Source organism: Capsicum annuum, chromosome 11 (genome assembly GCF_002878395.1).
Source record: "Capsicum annuum cultivar UCD-10X-F1 chromosome 11, UCD10Xv1.1, whole genome shotgun sequence".
In the NCBI taxonomy this organism is placed as follows: domain Eukaryota; kingdom Viridiplantae; phylum Streptophyta; class Magnoliopsida; order Solanales; family Solanaceae; genus Capsicum; species Capsicum annuum.
Window position 1 is genome coordinate 11624775 of NC_061121.1, and position 13023 is coordinate 11637797.

At 34.0% G+C, this 13023-nt stretch overlaps 1 protein-coding gene and 1 pseudogene across 1 annotated transcript; both read right to left on the reverse strand.

The window, feature by feature from the left end:
• Positions 1 to 387: 387 nt before the first annotated feature.
• Positions 388 to 1716, reverse strand: LOC107848495 (cytosolic sulfotransferase 12). Its single transcript, XM_016693273.2, has one exon. The coding sequence runs from the start codon at positions 1706 to 1708 to the stop codon at positions 644 to 646; it is 1065 nt and encodes a 354-aa protein (XP_016548759.2). The 5' UTR covers positions 1709 to 1716; the 3' UTR covers positions 388 to 643.
• Positions 1717 to 2661: 945 nt separating this feature from the next.
• On the reverse strand, positions 2662 to 8311 carry LOC124888782 (annotated as a pseudogene).
• Between the last annotated feature and the right edge of the window lie 4712 nt (positions 8312 to 13023).

Here is a 13023-nt window from a genome sequence, read left to right on the forward strand (position 1 = left end):
ACTTAAAACCTAGGTTAAAAGAAAAAACTATTTTTTTGTAATTTCTTTCTTTTGGAAATGAAATTAAATCGTATTCTAAAATGTACTCTTATATAATTATTTTGTATCTCCACAATTTATCGGGGTAATTAACTGTTACACCTTCAAGATGTCCCACGCATGCATATCACCTTCCCTTTAATCAATGTTCAAAATACTATTCAAAATGCACTATTTTGCTCTATACTTTTTTTTTTCTACTTTATTGTTTCATATTGTTGTTTTTAAATTTCCTTCATTTTATCACAATTAAGTTTTTTTTGGAGGAGGGGGGTGCTTATTTTTTTGCCCATTTTAACAAGATAACCTTCATAAAAATTGTAATAACATTAAAAAAAAAATCAAGACTAAACCAAAATTGAAATCATTAGCATACTCAAACAGAAACAGAACTTCAATCTTGTCAATTGCACCCCCAAAATCCAGTATCAGATTTAAAGGAAAGCAATGGATTGTGATCAAATCAACATACATACCAAAGAAAATTTATTTGGGGGCAATTTCATATGTTAACTCGTTACATTAATCACAAATAGAACTACTTCAACATTGACTTTCAAAACAAATAATTCCATTCCATTGGCATAAGCATATTAATGCCTAATCAAATGTACAAAAACCTCAATCCAGATCCTTCCAACTTTTGTTCAATAATATGGTTGAGTTTCGCACTCATCTCTTTAGTAAAATAATTCTTCCAGTCTCCAATTTCCCCTTTACGAAAGAACACTTTATATTCTATTCCAATGGATGACGATTTTCCATTTTTATTCACTTCCAAATTACTCAAATTCTCAAAGCTACACATTCTTAATATTTGATCCACCACTCCTTGATTTTCTTCTTCTATAGAAAATGGACATTTCAAGAATTCAGCCAAGCGTTTAAGCTGAAGTTTGGGTTGCACTTTAATTTCTTCATACATTAAGAAAAGTACTTTATTAGGCTTTTCTATGCTTTGTTTCCAATAATCCAACACGTGATTCCAAAATGGACCAAAAGGCACCACCCCTTCACAAAAAAAATCAAACATTTCTTCAATGGTAGTGGTATCTTTATGATGAAGTCTTAAATTGTTTGCAAAATGCCACATAGAAATAAAAGTGTCCCTAGGATTTCTACATAAGTAAACGAGTTTGGTTCTTGAATCTTGAACAAAATTTGGTAATGAAGTAAATGGCAAATGAGTTGACAAGAGTCTAGGTGAAGTGGAGGATGACAAATTAGGGTCATGACCATCAGCATAGAGTCTAAATTCCAAGGATGGCACAAGATCATGAGGGTTTTTGACAAGTAAAGGGTGATTTTGTTCAAAAATAGGATATTTCTTTCGATTTATTAGGGCAAATAAAAGTGATTTTAACCAAGTGGTTCCTGATTTAGGATTTGTAACAAGGATGATATCACTATCTTGAGCTTGAAATTGTTGTTGACATGAAATCACACCTTGAAGAATTCTTGATTCTATCCAAAACCCTTGGTATTTGTAGAGATTTGATTCAATCCATCCTTTTTCTTTGGGTAGTACAGAGAGTAATTTCTTACACTCTTCACTTAGATCATCCTCTTGTAAATATTTGGGAAGAAGTAGTGGAGAAGTTTGAGATGTTGTCATGATTTTGAGGATTGAGTGTTTTCTTCTAGTTTGTATGATAGAAGGTTTTCTCATAAGGGTATATAAGGGTATATATATAGAGAGATGAAATTGAACTTATATGATACTAACAAAGTTATTGCTGTGGGTTGTTTCAACTCCCAAAGGTGTGGTAATGAAGAAAAAATAATTTGAAAAACGGTAAGTAAATTTTGATCATTATATATTAATGTCATTGTTTATTTAATAAAAAAAAAGTACTATAAATTCTTAATGCATCAAAATGTTTTTTATAGTTGAATATTGATAAAATAATAACAAATGAAAGATGTTCAAAATTTTATTAAATAATTTTGATTTAATAATTAAATAATTTTTTTATTAAATGGAGGATCAGACTTAGTTGAATCTTGTTCAAGATTTTTTCTTCCACACTCAAATAAATCAAAAAAAATTATTAATCAAGATGTTCTGCTTGGAGGATTAGGCTTAGTTGAATCTTGTTACATTCTTGTGTTTTTTTTTTTTCTATTTTTCAGTGTGGAAAGGAAGCCTTGAAGTCACTGGTAAAGTTGTTTTCAAGTGACCTAAAGGTCACGGATTAAAGACGTGAAACAATTTCTTGCATAAATATACGATAAGACTGCATATAATAAATCATTGTGATCCGAACCTCAAACTTCAGTGAACCAAACTGTTCCTTTTTTAATGACCGTGCTTTGAGCTCAATTTATTGCTACATTTTTAGGTAGAAAGATCCTACATGCATTCAATGATGCATTCAATACTTTGTGCGCATATGGTTGTATGTCCTGTGTGCCCAAAGAAATATTTAGAGTGGTTGTGATCTTCAATGATATGATTTGATATGTGTGGAGTTGATTTGTTTAAACGCTGCACCTCTCCAGTTGTCTAATCTCTCTCCTTTTAATGCTATATTGTGTGTGTAAATTCAAAATGTGGATGATGAGTGGTGTGAACTAAGTTGATGAGACACTTTAAATATTTCTATAATTTTGTTGGATTCTTCAAAATAAACAACTTTTAAAGAATTCAACGTGCATTTTAGAAAAGTGCGAACGACATAAATTATGTGTGACCGATATAATTTTGTCGGATCCTTCTAACTTTTGTTCAATAATATGGTTGAGTTTCAGACTATCTCTTTAGTAAAAAATAATCCTTCCAATCTCCAACTTTCCCTTAATGAAAGAACACTTTATATTCTATTCCAATCGATGACGATTTTTCATTTTTATTCACCTCCAAATTACTCAAATTCTCAAAGCTACACGTTCTTAATATTTGATGATCCATCACTCCATGATTTTCTTCCTCTATAGAAAATGAACATTTCAAGAATTCAGCCAAGCGTTTAAGCTGAAGTTCGCGTTGCTCTTTAATTTTTTTCATACATCAGGAAAAGTACTTCATTAGGCTTTTCTGTGCTTTGTTTCCAATAATCCAACACGTGATTCCAAAATGGACCAAAAGGCATTACCCCCTCACAAAAAAAATCAAATATTTCTTCAATGGAATAGGTATCTTTATGATGAAGTCTTAAATTGTTTGCAAAATGCCACATAGAAATAAAAGTGTCCCTAGGATTTCTACATAAGTAAACGAGTTTGGTTCTTGAATCTTGAACAGACTTTGGTAAAGAAGTAAAGGGCAAATGAGTTGACAAGAGTCTAGGTGAAGTGAAGGATGGAAAAATTAGGGTCATGACCATCAGCATAGAGTCTAAATTCCAAAGATGACATAAGATCATAAGGGTTTTAAACAAGTAGAGGGTGATTTTGTTTAAAAATAGGATGTTTCTTTCGATTTATTAGAGCAAATAAAAATGATTTTAACCAAATGGTTCCTGATTTAGGACTTATAACAAGGATGATATTACTATCTTGAGCTTGAAATCGCTGTTGATATGCAATCACACCTTGAATTATTCTTGGTTCTATCCAAAAACCTTGGTAATTATAGAGATTTGATTCAATCCATCCTTTTTCTTTGGGTTGTATAGAGAGTAATTTCTTACGCTCTTCACTTGGACCATCCTCTTATAAATATTTGGGGAAGAAGGTTTTCTCATAAGGGTATATATAGAGAGAGATGAAATTAAACTAATTATATTATACGTTGTGTCAACTTTTCAAAGGTGTGGTAATGTTTCTTTTGTGTTGTGGATGCTTTCTATTTCATAATAGCAGCACAAAGTTAGATTTGACAAGACATTATTGGAATTGGTGAGATGATGTCCAAGTTCCTTGGTTTGTAGTTATCCTCAATTACGATTAATTGCTCCTAATAAAAGATCGATAGATACTATGTACTGTCTAGTGGCTGGTATAAATTCCCCCAAAAAAACATTAATAAGACCAATCAATAGAACCTGTGAGGTAAAATGTAGCCTTTATTTTAATTATAGATCAGACCGCTGGAGCATTATGTGTCCAGTGTTATAAATTCTCTTTAAAAAAACCATTCAAAAGACGCTCTTGTAACCATAAAATGGCCGTGAATGTCAACATGTGTATGCCCTTAAATTGTAAGGTTCTACTATGATAATTTGGATGAAAAATAATTTTTCTTAAACTATTTATCAAATCTAATGTTGTATTGCTATTATTTCCAGGGTAGAAAGTCCGAAAGAGTCGTAGGTGTGGATTATACATTAGAAAGCATATCTAGTATTACACCTTGGGAAACAATACCAAAGCTTTGGAAAGTTGACAAGGTGGCTGAAGTTAACTGGTATTGCCGTAGAGATCTGTTATATCTTATCTCTAATTTTTAATCTTTACTTTCTATCTCTAATCTCTAATATATGAAAAGTGTGAAGGAAATGTTATTTGAACTTTTTGTCTTCATTAAAAATTTACTCAATAGACAAAATTGTCTTCACTAAAATATGAGTCTTAAAATATATATATAAAAAACGTAATAGAATAAATATACAAGTTATTTTTTCTTTTTCTTTTTACTGTCTCGTCGAAAAGCCATTGTAGATGCCTGTCTCTTGGGGTTTTTCTCTGAATTAGTAAATTTTGTCCCCTTTCTGAACTCCTCCATGACAGCTTTTGCTACATTTCTTTCCACATGCTTTGCTATTTGATTAATGTTTGAATAACTTTTTGTTTTTATACAATCTAATTGTCAGGTTAAGATAAAGAAAAAATAATTTGAAAAACGGTAAGTTGATTTTGATCATTATATATTAACGTCAATGTTTATTTAATAAAAAAATATACTATATATGTTGACATTTAATTTGTCCAACCTTTCTTTCAAGTCATCTCTTTGCACTTCTAAATAATTTTGATAGATTAAAAAAAATATATGTATGATATTCCTATAATTAGGAGTTTATGAAAGTCCTGCAACTATTTGTATTTTTAAAACTAAGAATCATCGATATTGTTGTTGTTGTTGTTGTTGTTATCATCTACTACTATTTTGGTTATATTTTAAATTATCGTCGCATTTCCTAAACTTTCGCAAAAACAGACATTAATTTTTATCGAATGAGTATTTTGTGACATTTTTTTCTTTATAGACATTATCGTTTTATCGTGCAATTTTGTTTAAGTTATATATATTTTAGCATCAAATGATTTTTTTCATTTATTTGGATATTTATAATATGTTTTTGTTAATTGTGTTATTTAAATTAATTTAGAAACCCCAAAGAACATAAGAAAAAAGATTTTTTAAAACAGCCCATTTTATAATATTTTTAAAATTTGGCTCAATTTCCAGATATGACCCATAAAGCCCATATTTTCTATTCCCTTTTTCACCTCATTGCCATGTAGACACCACGTTTGCGCCTCACAAGGCACCAAATAGTCACAACACACTCCCAACACATGCTTGGAACACATCTTCCACAATCAACACATGCCTCACCACATCTCTTGCTCTTATTAGTTGGTCAAACCCAATTAATTTCCAATCACCCTAAACTACCTTTTATACCCTCACTTATTCCACCTAAAATACCAACAACACCCCTAAAACCCTAAAAACTAGGCCTAAGTTTCTCTCTTCTCAAAAAAAATAAAAAAATGCCTCTCTCTTTAAACACACGCGTCTTCTTCCTTTCTTCTGGGAGAAAAGCTGCAGCCTCCTTTCACCATGGCAAAGTTTACTTCTCCATTTTGTCAAGTTCCAAACAATTTAATCGAAATAAGCAGTAAAAAGTGGAACAATTTTTTAAATTTTCTGATTAATAACTAAATTGCAAAAAACAAAAATACAATGAACTGAACCACTAAAATAACGTAAGAAACTAATCTAACAGGCCTCCATTGATAGCTTGGATCGGCAGAATAAGAAGAGATAGAAATTAGAGTGACAAAGAGAGAAAATGAGATTATGGAAGAAGGAAGAGAGGTGAGAAAAGTACGGATACTTTCTGAATAGTCTCTCTCCTTAAGTTGGTTAGAACTTGTAACAAATATATGCTGTGCTGGCAGCTGACTTGGCAAAATCTAAGCCCTTGCGACATTTTTAATTAAAACTATTCCTGATCGTTCATTTTACTTTGTTGACATATTGTGTTATTCACTATACAGATCATCACATACTCTTCCTCTGCAAAACATCCTTGTCCTCAAGGATGAAATTCAGGAAATTTAGCTCATATGAAATCAAAATCCTCCCAGGTAGCCTCTTTGGGAGGGAGGTTGGACCACTGTATGAGCACCTTCACAGCTGCAGCGTTGCCCTTCTTGATCATTTATCACTGCAGAACTGCCACTGGTTTCACTAAAAACTTTCCATCATATGTAGTCATTGGAAAAGTAGATTGAACCATCACTTTAGACCCTACCTTCTTCTTAAGTAAAGAGACATGAAAAACTGGGTGAACTTTAGCTTCAGCCGGCAACTGTAGTTATAAGAAACCGGTTCAACCTTACTAATGATTTTGTAAGGGCCATAGTACTTGGAGCTGAGCTTTAAAACCTTCCTCAGAGCTATAGAGATTGTCGATAGGGATATAGCTTGAGATATACCATATCACCAACCTAAAATTCTCTCTCACTCCTCTGTAAATCATCATAATGCTTTATCCTCTCCTGAGCTTTAAGGAGATTGTCCTTCAGTAACTGTTGCATTTGCTGTCTTTTCATAATAACATCATTAACAACAGGCACAATGGTATCTAGTAAGGGACCCATCGATAGTTGAGAAGGGCAGTAACCATACAAAGCCTCAAATGGAGTGCATTATAAGCTAGTGTGGTAGTTAGTATTGTACCACCATTCAGCAAAATGAAGCCATAATTTCCATTGATGAGGTCTTTGACTTGTCATACATCTCAAGTAGTTCTCGATGCACCTATTAACTCTCTCGGCCTGTCCATCTATTTGAGGATGGTAGGCTAAGCTATACAGAAGCTAAGTCCCATTCAATTTGAAAAGAGCTTGCCAAAAGTGACTCATAAAGACTCTATCTCTATCAGAAATGATGGATTCAGGGGTACCATGGAGAGTATGAACTTTTTTCCAAAATATTTCAGCAACTTGTAAGGCAGTGAGAGGATAGGATAATGCTACAAAGTGAGCAGATTTTGTAAACCTATCAACCACCACAAAAATGATATCCTTACCTTTAGACTTAGGCAACCCTTTAATAAAGTCCATACTTATATATTTCCATGACTGATCAGGGATGGGAAGGGGTTGTAGTAAGCCTGGGTAGGGCACATTCTCATCCTTTCTTTTCTGAAAAACATCACATTCAGACACTACTTGTATCACCATTTGCTTCATTAAGGGCTAATAAAAGAGTTGGGATAGTCTCTTAAGAGTACCAAGCTGCTCTGAGTGGCCACCTAAATTAGAATCATGAAAGATGTGAATCAATTGTAGATCAAACCTCCAGTTGATCCCACATATATCTTTCCCTTCTTCTTTAGTATTCCTGCACCAAAATGCCATAGAATAGGGTCAGAATTATCAACTTAGAGTTGAGTTATCAACTCCATAGCTATGGGATCATCTTTATAGCTTTTCACAATATCTTGCACCCATAATGGAATTGTCAGACTTATTGCATTAAGATGAGCCTCATTAGTATGAACTACCCCTTCTTGTTGTCTTGAGAGAGCATCGGTTACTCTATTTTTTGTCCCCTTTTTATATTGTACTTCATAATCAAGTCCCAAAAGCTTAGTTAACCCCCTCTGTTGTACTATTGTAGTGACCCTTTGTTCCAACAAATATTTGAGACCATGATGGTCAGTCTTAACTACAAAGTGTTTATATTGCAAGTAATGTCTCCATTTGTCCACCGCATTAAGTAAAGCCATATATTTTTTCTCATAAATAGACTTATCTCTGTGTTTAGCAGCCAATACCTTACTAAAATAAGCTACAGGTTTGCCCTTTTGTAGAGAACAGCCCCAATCCCAGAATGACAAGCATCAGTTTTAACTATAAATTCTGTATTATAGTCCAGTAAAGCTAATACTAGAGTAGTAGACATTACTAAATTTAAGGCTGAAAATGCTTGATCAGCTTCATCAGTCCATATAAAAGCATTTTTCTTTAATAGATCTTCCAAGGGTCTGCATATGCTCCCATAATTGGCTACATACTTCCTATAGTAACCTGTCAGTCCCAAGAAACCCCTAAGAGCCTTAACAGTGCAAGAAGTAGGCCACTCTATCATTGCTCCTACCTTAGCCGGGTCAGCAGATACACCCTCAGCAAAGATCACATGTCCTAAGTACACCTTGGATTGACCAAATGAGCATTTGGACCATTTTACATATAATGAATGGGATACTAATGTATTGAACACTAAGACCAAGTGCTCTACATGCTTATGCGACGACTTGTTGTACATAAAGATATCATCAAAAAATATCAATACAAACTTCCTGAGGTAAAGCTAAAATACCTGATTCATGAGGGCTTGGAATATTGTTGGGTCATTGGATAGCCCAAAGGGCATCACCTTGAACTCATAATGACCCAGCCAACTCGTAAATCTATCTTCAAAAATATTATAGCTCTATGTAACTCATTAAGAAGATCATCCACAATGGGAATAGGGTACTTATCCTTCTCTGTAATTTCATTCAACCCCCTATAATCCACACAAAACCTCCATGTTCCATATTTCTTTTTGACCAATAAAGCTGAAGATGAGAATGGGGATTCGCTGTGACTAATGATTCCATTAGTTAGCATCTCAGCAACTTGCTTCTCTAGTTCCTTCTTCTAGGAGTAATTATATCTGTAAGGTCTTAATCTTACTGGTTCATCCCCAGGTTTCAAGTAATTGAGTGGTCTAAGTGTCTAACTGGAGGCAGAGTCTTAGGCTCCACAAATACTACCCGATACTTGTTGATTACTTTATGTATAGTGCCATCTATTACCTATTGTTCTCTTGTTGTTTCACCCTCTAACATGAATAAATGAGCAATCAGAGTTTGTCCCTTCTTGATTAACTTGCCCATTGTACTGCCGCTGATCATACTCAGTCTTTCCTCCATTGGGATAGCATGTAATACTGTTTTATTATTTTTTCTGCCAATCATCACGCACCTCTTTTTATGATCAAACTTAATAGGATTGTATTTCTTCATCCAGTCGTTGCGCAAGACCAAGTCACAACCTCCTAGGTTGATAATTCTTAGGTCTTTCTTAAAAGGTTTACCCTCTATTTTCCAGCAAAACCCATGCAAGTAGTGTGACACATCACATAGTTTCCATTAGCAACTGTGACTTTCATAGGGGCACCATATTCAGCTACATATCCTGTATCACTCACAACTTGCTCATCTATAAAACTATGTGTACTACCTGAATCGATCAACACAACAAGGGTCCCGTTCTTCATTTAACCTTGAACAAGTATGGAGTTCACACCTTGATTATTGCCAGAAAGTGCACTCAAACAAATAGCCTCTAACACTTCTTATTGTATCTCACCTTCAATAATAAGATCAGGTGGTTCAGGAATTTCTATTTCTTCAGGTGGTAATGTTTTTTCTTCATCTACCATGCAGTTAAGTTGCTTTGCTATACAGTTGTGCCCTGGAAAGTATTTCTCTCCACACTGAAACATAGTTTGTTAATCTTCCTATGTTCATATACCTCAGGGCTAAGTCTGAAGGTGTTGGGTTTAGTAGTGTTCACAGTAGTAGGCCTCGAATAATTGGATCCAACCGATGCTGCAGTAGGCTTGACCACTACTGGATCCTTCTTTTGAGCTGCTTCAATTGTCTTTTCCTGCAATCTAGCTTGTTCGATAGCTAATTTTAATGTAGTGGGTTTGAACATCTTAACCCCAAATTTAATTTTCTTTTTCAGTGCTCCAATAAAACTAGAGAGGAAGTATGTCTCATTCAGGGCAGAACTCCTTATGATCATCTGAGCCTTCAAGTTTTTAAACCTTCCTAGGAATTCCTCCACAGTTCTAGTTTGAGAGAGTTTGTTGAACTCCTCCATAACATACTCAATCAGAACTTCCCCAAATCGAATACACAATTTCTCCTTAAATTCAACCTATGAGACTACTCCCCTACTCAAAACAGGTGAGTTATACCAGGTTTCAGCTCCCATTCAAATATAGTGCAGCCCCTTCTACCTTCTGGTTATCAACAGTTTTATACAAATTAAAGTACCTCTTACACTTACGCAGCCATACCTTAGGTTCAGAGTCCTCGAAGCTAGGCAATTCTCATTTGGGAAGGGGAATAGGCAGTCGACCTCGAGCTTCCTACATAGGATTTTAGAGTAAACAATCCCTACCAGGATTTACAACCTCGGGAGCACGTTGAGGTGCCCTCTCCAGAGCTGTCAACCGATAGAAAATAAGCTCTAACGTACCCTTAATTCTAGCTTGTGTCTTATTGAGTTCCTCCAGACGTTCATCAAGTCTCAGTAACTTGTCGTCCAAGAGTTTAAATCAGGTTCCTTCAGCCATTGAAACCTGGTTCTGATACCAATTTTCAAGTTCCAAACAATTTAGTCGAAATAAGCAGTAAAAAGTGGGACAATTTTTTGAATTTTCTAATTAATAACTGAATTGCAAAAAGCAAAAATACAACGAACTGAACCACTAAAATGATGTAAGCAACTAATCTAATGGGCCTCCAATGATAGCTTGGATGTGCAGAATGAGAAGAGATAGAAATTAGAGTGAGAAGGAGAGAGAAAAGCAGAATCTGGAAGAAGGAAGAGGTGAGAAAAGTACCGATAATTTCTGAATAGTATGTCTCCTCAAGTTGGTTAGAACTTATAATAAACATGTGTTGTGCTGGCAGCTGACATGGCAAAATCTAAGCCCTTACGACCTTTTTAATTAAGATTATTCATGGCCTTTCATTTTAATTTATTGACATATTGTGTTTTCACTATACAGATCATCACACATTTTGTGAAATAGCCATATCAACCACATGAAGGACAAATTTCATCCAAATTCACGGCTGCCAACTCCAAAACGCCATGGTTGACTGATATTCAAAAAAAAAAAAATCAAGATCCCACCTAAAAATGTGAAGCCCTAATATTTCTCTATAAATATGTGTTTGGAATCCATTTGGGGAGTTTTTTTCAGCCGCCCTTTCACCATTTAAGTCATCTCCATTACATCTTGAAACTGTTGTTCTATCCTCTTCTTATGCTTAAAAACACTTTCAACTTTGCATTTTTTTGCTCTTTATTGGGCAAAGCTTCTCTTGGCTTTTTGTTTGAGTAGATTGTATCCACACCTTAGTTCACTGCACCCAGCAAGGTCAGTGGTTCCGTCTTTACATTTTGATTTTGGTGTTTGAAATTTATTCATATTTGTTATGTATTATGAAAATGATATTAGTTTTCTTCGTTATGAGATTTAGATGTGATGAAAAAAAGTATTCAAGTCTTTGGTTCTTGATGTTGTTTCCCGCCAATAAATCAATTTGTTAAGCATGTTTATAAATTTCATATCTATAAATCAAAAGTGATTTGTTGTGTTGTATATGCGGAGAAATATCCTGCCGACGCATTCTAATAGCGATACTTGACTTGCATCTCTACTTTTTGCAGGTATCATGCTTATGTGAGTTTTATTACCTTTAATGCTTAAATTGTATTGGTACATGCAGCCTCATTTTAATATTTGCTGTGCGTTTTGCCAGGAATTACATTAAAAATGAAATTACATGTTTCAGATTTCATACTCATACATATAGTTTAAAAGAAATCTTTTTTATTGTTTACTACTGCTAACTACAAGTCTACTCGCGGTATTTTTTTGTTGGGATATTGAATTTATTTAGGGATCAGGAATATAAGTTGTGGTACTCTGTTTCTTTACTTTTAGTTCTAGATAATGTTTTAAGATACTTATAATTTTAAAAGCTACACTGGGTATGTATGTTGTATAATTTTAAAAGCTAAAGGTTTAATCGTAATGTAGAGTAATGGCGGTCTATTGGGACTATCAAAATTATACCTTATGTTTCGGCCACATGAAAATGTGTGCTTTTCTCGTTACTTTGCGAAAGAATATGACTTGGTGTGTTGTCTCATTTATTCTCTTTCCTTCTCATATTTTATAAGTTAGAAGTGGTAACAGAGGTTTATTTCCTTCATTTGGTGTTATTCCCAGGGCCTTCCTTCTGTTAAAATATTTTTCTCTCATGTTTAATGTGGATTAGGAAGCATGTTATATGGATGATTTGGTTAATTAGTTTAATATAACATTGTATCTAGTTCTCTTGTATAGAAGAGAGACTTCCCACAGCATAAGTGTCGTTATATATTAGTCGTTAATTAATGAAATAAGTTTAACATTTTAAGATCCATGTTGTCTATGTGAAAGAGGCAGATCAGGATTTAAGGATACTGGGTGCTTAAAAAGTTTTAAAACTGAAAAAAGTAAACACCTCAATGAGATTCAAACTCGGGGCCTCCTCCCAATGAAGCACCTTAAGATAAACCTAAATGCCAATGTGCCCAACCAACTTTTTGTTATAGTGGGTGCTTTTATATGTTTTATACCTATTTTCATATATTTTCTATGTAATTTTACCTATTCCGCATTGAATTTAGTGGTGTCGGAGCACCCCAAATTTCTGTATAGGTCCGCCCCTGCTATGTGAGCTCTTGTCTTGATGGGATTCGTCTCAGTTGCTAGTTATATGTATTAATTCGTGTTCAGTGTATCATCATCGACTTATTAAGTCGTGAATCCTTTGGCTGTTAAGAAGATGTTGATGTAAAAAATATGATTTGCTTGGACCTTGTATTGAAAAACATTCCATTAGTGCAGTGCTGCTAGTTTATTTTAGTCTTTTGATTAGTTAACTTGGGATACAAACATTTCAATACTTGTGAAAACTTACGGGAAGTACAATCGTCGTTATTTTATCCTCATCTCTCCCT

Excerpts from the sequence above, each read along its gene's own strand:
- LOC107848495 (XM_016693273.2), bottom strand. The coding sequence starts at position 1,708 with ATGAGAAAACCTTCTATCATACAAACTAGAAGAAAACACTCAATCCTC.